This window comes from Chelonoidis abingdonii, chromosome 3 (genome assembly GCF_003597395.2).
Source record: "Chelonoidis abingdonii isolate Lonesome George chromosome 3, CheloAbing_2.0, whole genome shotgun sequence".
NCBI lineage: Eukaryota > Metazoa > Chordata > Testudines > Testudinidae > Chelonoidis > Chelonoidis abingdonii.
The window spans coordinates 146,008,390-146,024,114 of record NC_133771.1 but is presented as its reverse complement, the minus strand read 5'-3'; the positions used below and the strand labels follow the sequence as shown (position 1 = coordinate 146,024,114).

The 15,725-nt window shown below is 42.0% G+C and overlaps 1 protein-coding gene across 3 annotated transcripts in view; it reads left to right on the top strand.

Annotated features, from left to right (window-relative positions):
• The window catches only part of AKT3 (AKT serine/threonine kinase 3), a 297,009-nt gene that overhangs the window by 259,377 nt on the left and 21,907 nt on the right, over window positions 1-15,725 (top strand). For all 3 annotated transcript variants that reach the window (XM_032801103.2, XM_032801111.2, XM_032801112.2), the window contains one exon: window positions 11,979-12,066. In XM_032801103.2, the coding sequence (XP_032656994.1) occupies window positions 11,979-12,066 (88 nt within the window). The remainder of the gene's footprint in view (window positions 1-11,978; window positions 12,067-15,725) is intronic.

The following is a 15,725-nucleotide window of genomic DNA, read 5'->3' as shown; positions in this document are numbered from 1 at the left end:
GGTGGTGAAGCACTGGAATGGGTTACCTAGGGAGGTGGTGGAATCTCCTTCCTTAGAGGTTTTTAAGGTCAGGCTTGACGAAGCCCTGGCTGGGATGATTTAGTTGGGGATTGGTCCTGCTTTGAGCAGGGGGTTGGACTAGATGACTAGAAGTGTTCCCCAATCCCTTATCACTTGTTTTGTAACTCTATGCAGTCAGCTTTGGACTTAACTATCTTGAATAGGTTCATTCCTTTTTGATGAACCTATTGCTTCATATTGTTAATGAATATGCTAACAATGCAGGACCCAATACAGATCCTTGAGGGACCGTGCTGATTACCTCTCCATTGTGAAAACTGATTATTTATTCCTACCCTTCGTTTCCTTGAGAGGATCCATGAGGGGATCTTCCCTGTTATCCCATGACTTGTTTGCTTAAGAGCTTTTTGTGACAGACCTTGTCAAAGGCTTTCTGAAAAATCCATGTACACACTATATTGTTCACAATATTGTATATTGTACTAAAGGATCAGCTTTATCCACATGACTGTTGACTCCCTCAACAAATTCTAATAGACTGGCTAATAATTGCCAGGATCGCCTCTGGAACCCTCTTTAAAAATTGGTATTACATTAGATAACTTCTAGTTATTGGGTAGGCAGGCTTGTTTCAGCAATAGGTTACATGCTACAATTAGTAGCAGTTAGTAGTTCTGCAATTTATGAGTTCCTTCAGACCTTCTGGGTGAATACTATCTGGTCCTGGTGACTTATAACTGTTTAATTTATCAATTTGTTCCAAAACCTCGTCTTGTTGACACATCAGTGTGGGACAGTACTCCAGATTTGTCTCCCAAAAAGAATAGCTCTGATGTGGATAGTTCCCCCACATTCTCTGCAATCAACACCAATACAAAGAATTCATTTAGTTTCTCTGCAATGGCCTTGTCTTCTTTGAGTGCTCCTTTAGCACCTTTGTCATTTAGTGGCACCACTGACTGCTTGTTAGACTTTGTGCTTCTGATGTACTTTAAAAAATGCTTACCATTACTTTTTGCATCTTTAGCAAGCTGCTCCTCAAATTCTTTCTTGGCCTATGTTAATACTTTTACACTTAACTTGCCAGAGTTTGTACTCCTTCCTATTATCCTCACTAGGTTTTCCAATTTAGAAGGAACTCTTTTTGCCTCTAATGGGTGTCATTACTCAGCTGTTTAGCGATGGTGGCATTCTTTGGTCCTCTTATTTTCTTTTTTTGGGGTATACACTTCGTCTTAGTCTCGACTATGGTGTTTTTAAATACTCCCCATGCTGTTAACAGGAATTTAACCTTTATGACAGCCCTTTTAATTTCTGTCTAACGAGTCCTCATTTTTGTGTAGTTTCCCTTTTAAAAGTTAAATGTTACCATGGTGGGCTTTTTTGATATTTTCACTGCTACAAGGATGCTAAATTTAATTAAATTATGGGCACTACTACCAAGAGGTTCAGCTATAGTTACCTCTTGGACCTGGGCTCCACTTAGGACTAAATCAAATATTGCCTCTCCCCGTGTGGATTCTAGGAAGCTGCTCCAAAAAGCAGTCATTTATAGCGTCTAGAAATTTTCTTTCTGCATCATGCCAAGGTGACTGGGTAGTCAATATGAGGATAGTTTAAATCACCCATTATTACTGCACTTTCTGCTTTTGTATCCTTTCTAACCTCTCTTAGCATTTAAAAATCATCACACAAAGGAAGAGTCTATATTAATACTTGAGCAGCGTAAAAATAGAATGGAAAGGGAAATATATTTAATTTATTAATAGTGATCATATGAATGAGAAATGGACTGACCTAGAGTTCAGAAGTATTTATTTTGCTTCAGGATAGCCATGTGTGGATCTACTTGAGGTTATCATTTTGAGCTCTTAAGGCTTGTGTGGTTAGGTTTACACTATTGTTAGCCTGGCCCAAAGCAAAAGAAAATCCAGTTTGGGTTGGAGGACGATTGCATTTTAATTTGTCAATTATCTGCTGATAAATTATCACATACATATTAAATTAATTCTTACTCATTTGCTCCGACCCCTTTCTAAATTTAATAAAAGAAATTCAAGAAGCAGAATCAAATCTGAAGTTTCAGCTAGTGTGCAAAGATTTATAAAGGATACAGCAGCAGAGTAACCAGAAGGAATTTTTAAACTAAAGGCCCAGGCAAAATACTACTAATGTTATGTTATCCAAGTGCCAGGGACAGTTTTAGCTTATTGCAGTCATGGAAGGGAATTGGAGAGTCCTTGTTCTACCTAGAAGAAAGCAATAGATACAAATACAATAAAAAGAGTAGAGCCAAATAAATAGCTTTAGACTAAAGTGATAATTATACAAGGCCTGTGTCTGAGATGTTAATGGAGGGCTACTCTGATCAGCTTAAACATTCTTCCAGTTGCTGATGTGGGCAAGCTATAGATTTGAAAAAGACCTTTGAATTTTCTGTGGAGATTAAAAAGAAAATATTTTCACTCCACACATTTTTTTAACCTTTTTCATCATTAACACCTTAGATAAGTATGTCTGAGGGAACATGTGAAAATATCTCTGCTTTATATCTCTTGGTAGTATGAACTGTAGGTCATGGTAAGGTATGTTTGATCTGAGACATGTATGTGGTGGTAGCATGTATTCCATTCCAAATAGCATGTAGGATAACATAGTATTTTCTGTGTAAATTTGTGAAACATTACTGCCTGGAGTAGTTAATCCAGATTAAACTGCTCAATATTTAAAAAACAAAAAAACAAAAAACCATCTGTTTCCAGGTTGTGTGTGTTAAGTATACCTACCTAGATTTTAGTTTTTTTAATGTGATTCCTTTATGTGGTTGGTGATATGAAAAAATGAAAATATAGCATTTATGCATAGATACGCTGAATTTGAATTGGTTGCAGAGTGAGGCTGTATGGTAGCTGGGAGGATATTTCCTTATTTTTGTCTCTTATTTTTAAATAAGTATTTAATTCAATAAATTAACATAGCATTTAAGTATGTAATTCAGTTAGAGCAGGGGTTCTCAAACTGGAAGTCGGGACCCCTCAGGAGGTCACGAGGTTATTACATGGGAGGTCGCGAGCTGTCAACCTCCACCCCAAACTCCGCTTATCCCCAGCATTTATAATGGTATTAAATATATTGAAAAATGTGTTTAATTTACTAGAGGAGTTGCACTCAGAGGCTTGCTGTGTGAAAGGGGTCGCCAGTAAAAAAAAGTTTGAGAGCCACTGGTTTAGAGTATACCTTCTTGGACTAAAATAAATATTTGTTCGTGTAGCAACATCTAATGCTTTTTAATCTCCAAGCATGGTGTTTTTTCAAAAATATTCACTTTTAGAGTTGGAAAAAAATAGTTCCCTGTAATTCTTCTTTGCAGATAGTAGTATTTATGATAGAGCCATATTTACCAAACAACTTTGTTTGGGGTGCCAATGCTAGCCCCTGACACATGGGGAGGAAGTTAACTGCAGTTTGGCTTCTCCTTGCACAGATGATCACGAAAGATATTGAGAGGCCAGGCTGGTGACTGCAGGCCAATCAGGTTCCTTAGTACAGAGGCAGGAAACTCTGAATAATTGCTTGGGAAACAAAAAAGGAATGATGTGTTGGAATAAGGAGGACTCCACCCCCCAGTGGCTAAGGTGATGGCCCAGGCTTGGATTTTTCCGTTTCAATTTCAGGCAATATAAGACTAGTTTGTTTTGTTTGTGGGAATTATTGTTCTTTGAGCACACTGAAATAACAAGCCTTAAAGAGGAACACAGATGGTTTGAAAGACTGCTCTGGGCTTTTATTTTATTGTCTAATCCACCTGATGAAACACACTCCCTGTTTATGTCACCTTTACTAAGGTTTGACATGTGTCCTTTTTATTCTTGGTTATTTTCTTATCTTTATTTATTATAGAATTATAAGAGTTCAAGTCCAAAATGGAGCACCGGATCATCCAATCTGACCTCTGGTATATAACAGGCCACTAAACACCACTCAGCCACCTCCACACCAAGCCCAACAATCAGAATTAGACCAAAGTATTGCAACCCTCAGGAAACTAAAATACTGTGTGTCACAGGTAAAGAGCTGGAGGGACCGAGGTGCACTAATGCCTGAGACCCCTCAGTGGTAGGGAATTAAGTGAGATATACCCAGATAATCCTAGCAAGAGACTTGTACCTCATGCAGAAGTAGGTGAAAAGCTGCTAAGGTCCCTGCCAATCTGACCCAGAGGAAATTCCTTCCCAACTCTGAATATGGTAATTGGTTAGGGCCTGAGCATGAAAGCAAAACTCAGCAGCCAAGTACCTGGGAGAGAGAATTCTCAATACTACCTCAGAGCATAGGCTCATTCCATCCTGTATCCAATCTGCAACTGTGGCCATCTTGAGTACTTCAGAGGAAGGAGACAAACAGAGAGAATATATTGGGGGGAGGGAAGGAACATTTCCTTCCTCTTGAAAGTTGGTAGACTGCTGACATGCTGAAAACAGAATTTATCTATTTTTTTTTTTTAAAAAAGGCAGTGACAGTGTAGGCTTCTCTTTTACTATTGTCCAAGGGCACTGGACCTTGATTGGCACTCGTCTCTTGGGGGTATGTCTACACTATGTTTAAAGACCCATGGCTGAGCCGCAGCTGGCTGGGGTCAGCTGGCTTGGGTTTGGGCTATAGGACTATAAAATTGTAGTACAGACATTCGGCTTGGGCTGGAGTCTGGGCTTTGAGACTCTCCCTACCTGCAGGGTCTCAGAGCCTTGCCTTCAGCAAAAATCCGAACCTCTATACAGCAGTTTTATAGCCTCACAGCCCAAGCCTTGTGCATCCAAGTCATCTGATTTGGGCTAGCCATGTTTTTTTTTTTACTGCCATGTAGGCATACCTGTGGAGTGAATACTTCACTGTCTTTGTGTTTCCTTGAGGTGAAGGGTCCAGATTCATAGATTTGCCCTAAATTTGTCTTTATATTGCCTCAATTTAGACCACTTCTGGGAATGAGTCCTCAGTGAATCCAAACAAAACAAGACTAGTAACAGTGTCATTTTTACAAAGGGGTTTTTGTCCTCTGGGAAGTGATGTGATAATCACCAGCCCTTTTTAAACTGAAAACTCTTAATGGAACCGAGGATGGATTTGACAATGAGTTGGGTTTACTGATTGCTATTTAGTTGAATAGGTTTGGATAAAATAAAAAAATTATTTTGAATTTTTACTTAAAATCTGGTTTAGCCTTTGTTAAATATACTCTCTTGACGTAAACAGTCATGCCAGTTATAGACAATAACCTTTCCCAAAAAGAGACCTGAGAAAATGGTGTTGGAATACTTCCAAATGAATTTCTCAGTCCCCACGATTCTGGTTTAAGATGTCAGTATAGCACTAAGGCCTGGTCTACACTACGATTTTCGGTCGAATTTAGCCGTGTTACCTCGATTTAATCCTGGACCTTTCCACACGACGAAGCCTCCCCCCCCCTTTTTTTTTTTGACTTAAAGGGCTCTTTAAATCGAGTTCTTTACTCCATCTCCGACAAGTGGATTAGCGCTGAAATTGGCCTTTCTGGGTTGAATTTGGGGCAGTGTGGATGAAATTCAACAGTATTGGCCTCCCGGAGCTATCTCAGAGTGCTCCATTGTGACCCCTCTGGACAGTGCTCTCAGCTCAGATGCACTGGCCAGGTAGACAGGAAAAGGCCTGTGAACTTTTGAATTTCATTTCCTGTTTGGCCAGCATGGCGAGCTGATCAGCACAGGTGACCATGCAGAGCTCATCAGCATGATGTGCACATTGCCGGGGCACATTGCCCGGCCCATGCTTTGTAAGAAGTCTATGTCCTCATGACTCTCCGCACCACGTCGCCTCCTTGCCTGGTTTTGCTTTTGCAGCTTCTGGTTCTGCATATACCCCAGGATAATGCACGTGGTGTGCTCATAATTGCCGCGGTGATCTGAGTGGGCTCTGTGATCCCAGTGCTATGGCATCTGTGCTGAAAAAAGGTGCGAAACAATTGTCTGCCATTGCTCTGATGGAGGGAGGGGTGACTGACGACATGGCTTACGGGGAATTAAAATCAACAAAAGGGGTGACTTTGCATCAAGGAGAAACACAAACAACTGTCACACAGAATGGCCCCCTCAAGGATTGAAGTCAAAACCCTGGGTTTAGCAGGCCATTGATTTCACAAAACAAATCGGGTCAATGTCTCGTTTTGATCCACTCCTTCTATCTTTTACATCTTAGGCTGGCAGCAGATGGTGCAGTACGACTGATAGCCATCATCATCTCCTGGGTGCTCGGCAGAAGATGCTGCTTTACGATTGTTAGCCATCATCATCTCCTGGCTGCTCGCCAGAAGACAGTGCAGTACGACTGCTAGCCATCGTCATCTCCTGGGTGCTTGGCAGAAGATGGGAATGACCTGGCTGAGTCACTCCATTGTCACTCACCGAGGTCAGCTAAAAGAGCACCCAGGAGTACGACGATGGTGGCTACCAATCGTAATGCACTATCTGCTGCCAAAAGGCAATGAGCTGCTGCTGTGTAACAAAGCAGTCCCGTGTCTGTCAGCACCCAGGAGACGTACGGTGAGTTGAGTGAGTGAGCTCCTTGCTTGCCGGGGTATGGCATCTGCTCAGATAACCCAGGAAAAAAGGCGTGGCTCCACTAATTAGGTGGCTGGCCTTTCATTGTCTCGAGTGTGGCACCCAGGTGCGCACCTTAGAGGTAACTATCCGCGGACCACCTGAATGGAGCTTGCGGACCACTGTTTGAGAGCCTCTGCTCTATAGTATATGTCTCAAGAACCGTTTCTTGTCTTATCTGAGGGACCAGGGAGGAGTGGGACAGGACTGCCTTAGTGTGTCTTTTCTGTGCTGAAGAATTCATGTATTAGTGGATATAAGAGGCACCAATTGGTTATATGCCTCACTGTGCAATTTTCACTAATTCATGTTTCTTGGAGTCTCTTCCTGTGTGTAATATAGAGACTGAATTTTCAAATTCTCAAAGAAACATAACCTTCTGTTTTCCATGTAACACCTGTACATCAGTCACTTGACCATATAGTCTAACAGCTTGTCTGCTGTGCTGTCAGTATAAAACACAAACAGACCACTACTAAAAATGGTTGTATGGATCCAGCTCATTTTGGCATGATTTACAGTAGAATTTGAGAGTTATGAATACCAGAGTTACGAACTGACCAGTCAACCACACACTTCATTTGGAACCAGAAGTACGCAAGCCACAGACACAAATAAAAAAAGCAAGTACACTACAGTTCTGTGTTAAATGTAAATTACTAAAATAAGGGGGAAAGTTTAAAAAAGTTTAAAAAAAAAAAAGATCGGCAAGGGAAGGAAGCTGTTTTTGTGCTTGTTTCATTTAAATTAAGAAGATTAAAACCAGCATTTTTCTTCTGCTTAGTAGTTTCAAAGCTGCATTAAGTCAATGTTCAATTGTAAACTTTTGAAAGAACCATAACGTTTTGTTTAGAGTTACGAACAACTGCCATTCCCGAGGTGTTCTTCTGAGGTTCTACTGTATCTGTGTTGCTGGATAATATCAATATTGTGTACTCATAAATTAGAGAGCGTAACATATTATGCTTGTTCTTTGACTGACTGACTGACAGCCGATTTTCTCAAAAAGAAATTATAGTTAGTATGCTGTATAATCCAAAGTCCCCTGTTTGGCCACCATTTCTGTATATTTCAGGACACGGGGACAAATAATGAACAATTATTATTACCTTTCCCTTTCTGCATCCTCTCTTTTGGAGCGTATGCTAGCCCTTTGCCATTATGGTCCACAGTCATGAGGTCATATTCGAGCCAATACTTTACTACGTCTAGAACTTCAGAGAGCAGTGGTGGCCGGATGTGAATCTCACCACACTGCAGTGTTCTGGTCTGGAGACCAGGCGAGGATCAATGTGCTCCACTTGGAGGAACTTTTGAAGAGAAGTTGTATTTTAACTTGTGCAAATTTACCTAGTAGAGTCATTATGAGCATATTACATGGGTCTTCTGTAGTCTGCATTGGCTATCTGTTTACCTTTAGATGAAAATCAAGATAACACTTACTGTCCTTTAAGTTTCTGATGGTCCAGGACCCAATTACCTAAAACTTTTCTTGTGACCTTGTTGCTGGGCCGGGGCTCCCTTACGCCCCTCCAGACCCTGCTTCCAGTCCTTTATAATGTCTTCCCCACCACCGTGGATGCAGAAGGGAGGACCTTTGAGCAAACAAACAAGAAAAATGCTCTCCTGCTCTTACAAGAGAGGGAGTCTGTAGGAAAACAGAGAGGCAAGGGTGACCTGGATATCAGGCAGTCTTCCTGGGTCACCCCTTCGGGCTTAGTATAAAATGGGGTCTACCTCCAGCCCTAACTCTTGGGACAGACTGCCTTGAGGCTCAGTTGTGCAGCTTTGGGAGCAGTGAGCCCTGCTACTGTCTCCCTCTTGGCAGGCCTATCTCTGCTGTCTGAGGCAAGGGAGCCTTCTTCCTGTTCACTGCTCTTTCCTGTGGCAGATTTTTTCTTTTAAACTCCCCCTAATCTGGACAGAACAAGCCTTGCAGGTGTGCCTCATTGGTGTTAAACAGACCCAGAAGAGCTCCTCAGTCTCCTCTTGGCCAGAGTGAGGGCACGTCCCTTGACATACCCTACCCCTCAAGATGAAAAGGCCGTTCTGGGGTGGCTTGTCTCCGTCCCCAGTCTCCCGTGAAAAGAAATTGGTATTAGCATGGTCTTTTCGTGCTCAGTGTTGCACTCTGAAACTGTATGATTGTAGTGTAAGGTACCATTTCATCATGCTTGGGTTTGTTTCTTTCATGGAGTGGATCCAGCATAGGGGATCCGTGACCAGCGATAAGGGGCTACCCAACAGGTAATGCCTCAGGGAATCCATAACCCATGTAATCACTAATGCCTCCTTTTCAATAATTGAGTAAGCCTTTTCTCTAGGAAAGAGCTTCCTACTCAAGTATAGGACTGGGTGTTTTCTGAAGTCATGTGAGAGTATGGCATTGAGCCCAAAGCATCTGTGTGCAGTATGAACTTCCAGGAAAAATCAGGAGTGGAGAGCATGGGCAGCCGGCATAGTTGTTGTTTTAGTTTGCTAAAAGTGTGCTTGCATTCCTTGCCCCACTGAATTGTCTTAGTGTTGTTGCCTTTTATGAGGCCCATAAGGGGGGCCATGATCGATGCAAAACTGGAGATGAACCTCCAGTAATATCCTGTCAGCTTGAGAAAACACCTTATTTGCCTCTTCACTTGGGGAATGGGACACACTGTTAGGGCCTGTACCTTGTTGACTACTTGTTTCATATGTTGTACCCCAAATAGGTTACTTCATCTATGGCTAACTTACACTGTGAGTCCTGCATCCTTTAGGGCTTTTAATACCACTTTTAAGTGCTGTAGGTGGTCGTCCCAGGTAGAACTATAGACTACGATGTTGTGTATGTAGGCTGCTGTGTATTGATGGTGGGGGGCTGAGGATCCTATTCATAAGCTGTGGGAAAACCTCCATGGAAAAGCCATAGTCTTGAATTGGAAGTGCGCTAAAGGGATGGAGAGAGGTGTTTTCTCTTGTGAGGAAGGGGATGAAGGGATCTGCCAATACCCTTTTGTCAAGTTGATAGTGCTTTGGTGTTTTGCCAATCTCATCTACTGTAGTAACTCCTCTATCCTTGGCATTGGGTTGGTGTAGAATTTTGAGATGGAATTAACCTTTCTAAAGTCAGTGCAAAACTTTACTGAACCATCTAGTTTGGGAACAAGAATCATGGGGCTCCTCCATTCAGTTCTGGATTCCACAATTACTCTCATCTCTAGCATTGCTCGCACTTCCTCTCAGACTGTGTCCCACATCCTCTGTGGCAATGGTCTAGGGCTCTCCCTGACCAGCTGGCATGGGGTAGTCTCTTGATGATGTTGGACCAAGTGCGTTCTCCCTGGTGGGTGGACAGTATTATTGTGAAAGCCTTGATCAAATTGGAGGAGCAGCATCCTTTGTGCAGGGGAGAGCCCCTCGCCCCCCAGTATGGTTCGCAATTGTTGGCTGATGCGTACTTAGGGGCCATAATTCAGGTTTCATCGGAGAGGAAGTTATCAGTGGGGCCATCCAAAATGTCCAGGGTTTAAGAAGATTTACATTATAGATCTTGGTTTCTTTCCTCCTCCCTGGTAATCTTTTCACATAATTCACTGGCTCGATCTGCCTGACCACTTCCAGTGATCTGTCAAGTATGGGGCTAGGATCAAATCCCATTGATCAGGGGCCACTAGGCTGCTAGTGCCACCCTCTCAAATGTAAGTAGGAAAGTTTCTGGGTTATCATCTGGCCCAATATTGGTTAGCTTTACTGATACTGACAAGGGAACTCCCTTGGTGGACGCATGACCTGCTGGAATTTCCTCGGGGCATAGGGCTGGCACTGTCTGCTGTATCATCTTCTTTTGAAACTCCTGCTGCTGGGCCATCAGTTTCCTCAGCAGCTCTTGTTGTGTGGTCCGAACTTGCTGCTGAGTGATCCACTGCTACAGCAATTGCTGTTGGGAAATGCTGTTGCTGAGCAGCTTGCTGCTGCATCCTGCTAATTACTTATACCACCACTCTTATTCCGTCTTGCATGGACCAGCTGAGCTCTATTCCCTCTTTTTTTAACCACTTGCATCAGATGTGGTTATGCCTGCATTCTCTACCATTTGTGGGGGACAGGGCTTGGACTCTCTTAAGATCTCTCCAGACCCCGCTTCTGATCCTTTATAATGTCTTCCTCCCCTGTCGGTTGATGCTCAGGGGTGGGGTGAGGGTGGTTCTTCAAGCAAACAAACAAAAGAAAAGTCCGCTCCTCTCTTACTTCCCTTATGAGAGAGAGGAGTCTGTATGAAAATGGAGAGGAAAGGGTGACCTAGATATTAGGCAGTTTTCCTGGATCAGCTCTTTAGGCTTACTCTAAAAGGGAGTCTACCACCAGCCCCTCCTCTTGGGCATACTGCTTTGAGGTTGGGTCATGAAGTTTGGGAGTAGTGAGGCCCGCTATCTCCCTCTTGGGGCCTGTCTCAGCTTTCTGAAGTGGGCCAGCTCTCTTCCTGTTCTCCGCCCCTTTCTGTGGCAGATTTTCCCTTTTAAGCTCCCCTGCCTGGACCGGGCAGGACAAGCCTTGCAGGTGTACCTCACTGGTGTTGAACAGGCCCAGAAGAGCTCCTTAGTCTCCTCTCAGCCAGAGTAAGGGCATATCCCTCACAATCCCATTGCCTCAGTTCCGATCAGGTGGTTTGCTTTTGTTGGTGGCTCCCATAACTTCATTGTTTTAGACCACTGGCTAGGCATTCTTATTCGAGGACTCTACTCGAGGAACTCACTCCTGATGGTTTGCCAGAGTCTGGGTTTGGCAAGCTTCAGGTCACAATGAGTAGTGTGGATATATAGAGCAGCCTTTAAATAACCTCCTCAGCAGGCTACAATGTATTAATTTATGCTTATCTCATATTCTGACTATTTTATGGTAAATGGTTAATTGTTACAACATCCTGATGCTACAGCGATGGGCACTGTATAAAAATACATAAATAATGCATGAATTGTTATTGATTCATTTTGGTGCCTGGCACTTCCCCTGCAAATTTGTATAGTGATTTTTTTTTTTCAATACTGTTAGACTAACTAAAGTAAGCTCAGTTATAGAGTTGGTGATTTGTGGATGAAGCTTGACATATACTGTAATGAACAGTTCAGTGGGAATAACCAAATAGCCTATCTGTCAAATGGAGCACTATCTCAAATACCTTTATCATCACCTCCATTGTCGTGGTCACCTGAATGTGGCATTTCCTACATAAAAGGGACAGAATTGTATCTAAATATTCATGACCAAACTGCTAATCTCCCAACAATTATGATAAATGAGTCTTATTTTAGGAACAACATTTGTATAATGTGTAATCTTTTTTTCTCTCCTTAGCCTTGGTGGAGGCCCAGATGATGCAAAAGAAATTATGCGGCATAGTTTCTTTGTTGGGGTAAACTGGCAAGATGTATATGATAAAAAGGTAGGTCTTTATATGGCATGGAATAGTCTTGCTTCTGCGCGATAATCAATTGAAACTATTACTGAACTTCTAGTTTCTAAAATTATACATAAATTACTTTGCCACTTTTTGATATTATAGTATACTAATAGCCAATTTAATTATTTATAGTTTTAATATACTATTAATAACTTGGAAATATTCTAAAACCAAAGTGTGCCAAAAATAAAATAGAATCACTTAAGATTTTCCTTTAATTGTTTAAATGTTTAAGTCCCCCCCACCCCCTTTTTGGCTTATAACTTTAACCAAAAAATGAAGAGGTGGTGGAGGAAAAAAAAGTCGATGATGTGTGAGAAAGTGTGAACACTGTTTCTGAATTGACTCTCATTTTCTTTCAACTCCATACACCGGCAAAGAAGTATTATTTAATTATACATATTTATGTGGAGTCAGTAGTTATATTATGTATTGTTGTTTCCTTTTTTAGGACCACATTATGTTGTTAGCAGAAACTGTATTCAAAACTGGACCATTTTAATTATGAAACTTTAAAAATTTTTTATCTGTTTTTTATTTGAAAAAGACTGTCATCATTTAAATATTGAATCCTTCTCGAAAAGGATACATAGCAAGTTGGCATTTTCTGATGTCTTGGTACCCAGCAGAAGCCTTGCTTTGAGATGGGTTGTAAAAGAGAGTCTAACAAAACTAGTGTGGTATCAAAATACTGAGCCAAAATCACTCATGATGTAAGTGGTACAACTCCATTAATGTCAATGACATTGCATATGTTTACTCTAGTGAGTTAATTTGGCTCACTGTGTATAATTCTATGTCTGTTACTGTAATCCTGGACATTTCTTAGGTGATTTCTGGAAAGAAGATGGTTAGTTTATTTTCCCTCTAGAAGTGAAACTGAGTTTGATTTAAGCTGTTTTATAAACTGACTCTGTAGATTCAGACATTTTTGTAATATTTGGGGTAACTTATGTATTGTTATAGGTCCCCGGTATTCTGACAGGATCATTTGGCATCCCCGCCAACTGCTCTGCCTGCCAAATAAGTCATATCTTTTATAAGTTACATTGTCTTTCCTATTTGTTTTTGCTCAAATGAAGGATCAAAAACACATGCAGGGACAGAACATGTTTGTTTGACTATGCGAAACAATGACAGGAGACATTAGATATGGATTTAATCAGGCTGCAGCCTTTATTATTTACAGATGTCTGGGACTAACCTGGCGGATAAAAATGTGTACAATGCAGGTGCAAAATTTGTCTCTGTGCAGATTTACTCCTGAGATCTTACCAATTCCAGCCAATTCCGGGGTGGGGGGGTGGGGGGGAGGGGAGGTCTTCCACAGCTCCCCCCTATTTATCCAGGTCCCTCCAGCAATTCCCTTGGTGGGACCTTACCGACCACGCCCCCTTATAGGAGGGGGTTAAGGTGGACTATAATGATGGGGAGGTTGGCTCCCTGCTGTACCAGTCATAGGAGCCCCCAACTGGCCCCGGCTTGCTCAATTACCAAGCACCTCTCCTCCATTCCTTTTCCAAGCCATTTTTTTTGTTCTTTTGAGCCTTAATGTATGAAGTACCTGCACTGAACATCTGCCACAAGGAGGTGTGTTCTGAGTAAAGAGGGAGGGGCCAGGCCCAACTGACCTTTTAAACCCCACATTCCTATGTGGTGAATCATTTACCACGCTGACTGCTCTTTCCAGCAGATTTAGGTCTTCCCTTCTCCTCCAAGCCAGAAAGCATTGTCGTCTTCTCCTGGCCAGCCAGACAACTCAGACAAACTGCTTAAGTGCAGGGTGGCGATTGTGTGACTGTGATATATTTTTCACTTGTTGGTGTGTGAGAATTTGAAAACTCGAATTTGTGATTGGTATGGTATTTCTTTGGCAAACAAGAAAACCTGAACAAGAAACCTGTGTGATATTAAGACTAACACTGTGCTGTATCTTGCTCTGTCTCTTTTCATGGGTTACTATAATATAGAGCTCTTTCCCCCCTATTTTGTGATGGCTTGGCAGTTTTGGTTTGTTGTTTACCATTTTTATGTTACAAATTCATATTTCTGCAAAGCTGATTGCAAGTTATTTGCTGCCACAAGAATATCTAAACCTAAATGTTATCTGACAGAACCTTAACCATGATGTTACTGTCAGTCAACCATAATATTGCAAGAACCTTTAGAATGATAATTAGAACAAATAAAGTTATCAAGTGATGTAACGTGCTCAGGTATTTAAGACAAAATCTCCTTCACTTCTAAGGGAAGTTTTGGTTCCCCCTGCAAGAGAAGAGTATAGTTAAAAATATACCAAAGAAAATGTAATATGGCAGCCTCTCAAGGGAATTGTGTTTTTAACATTTAAGTTAAAACTGTTTGGGTTGCAAAATATATAAAAGCATAAATACAAGGACACTCTGAGTGGGAAACAAGGGAAAAACGCTGCCAAACTAACTTCAAGCATCTTTTTCAACTAAACAAGAAAAAAGAAAAATCAAATTTAAGGATAATGGACTTGATTCTGCATGGCACTGAGCACTCTGGCCCTGATCCAGACACGCAGTTATGCATGTACTTAACTTTAAGCATGTGCTTCAGTTCCTTGCACGTCAGTGAGACAGTGCTTCTCAGTCAGGATCTAATCCTGCACCCATTGAAATCACTGCAAGTGTTTTGATTCAGAGGTGGTGGAAGCTTCCTTTGAATGGGGATTGGGTGGGTGGGGATGCATAGTGAAACCTAAATGTATGAAGCACCAAACTAGGCATGGGAAATGGGGAGAGCGGGAAGAAGTCAGGTGTCTATGTAAGTCAGGGTGGATGCCCTGCTTGTAGAGTGAGGGAAGTCATGTGTGTGAAGGCCAGGAAGGGGTAGGGTGACCAGACAGCAAATGTGAAAAATCAGGATGTGGGTCGGGGGTAATAGGAGCCTATATAAGAAAAAAGACCCAAAAATCAGGACTATCCCTATAAAATCGGGACATTTGGTCACCCTAGGAAGGGGAGCAGGGTGGGTGCCCTGCAGGGGGAGTTGAGGTGTTAGGAGCAGTAAGGGGAGTGTGAGGTCGTGCTCTACATGGGGAATGAGGGGAGCTGAGGCTCCCAGGCCTGATCTTGGATGCTGCTACAGCCACTCCAGGCCCTCTGAGACTCACTCCCGCCCTGCCTAAGTGCATGAAACAACTTGTTTAAGAATGAAACGCAGCTCAGACCCCACAATATTTCCATTGTGGTGGAGGCTAGTGGCTGCTGCCCCTGGGAGTTGGATTGGGCTCTCAGTAGGGTCTTAAAATAGGAGTGATCCTAATCACTGTTTACCATTTCCATGACTGCATTGAGAAATTAAACCTGCTGATATGAGAAATGAAAATTGCTTAACTGAACAATTAAGAGGATCCCCTTAGTTTGCAATACCTGCATGTGATGGATGTGTTAGGCACGATGATGCCGGGGAAAAAACAGAATCTTAAACATATAAAATATGTTTGTTTTACTGCAGCACTCTCTTACTGGCTGTACTCGAAGGGTTTATCCTAAATGTATGACCGCTTCCTCATTTTTGGGGAACAAAAAAGCATGTGCTTTTGTATATGTGTGCACTACACTGTCGTACAGCTAACTTGCTATTTTTATTAGAAAATGGGCATCTCATCTTGT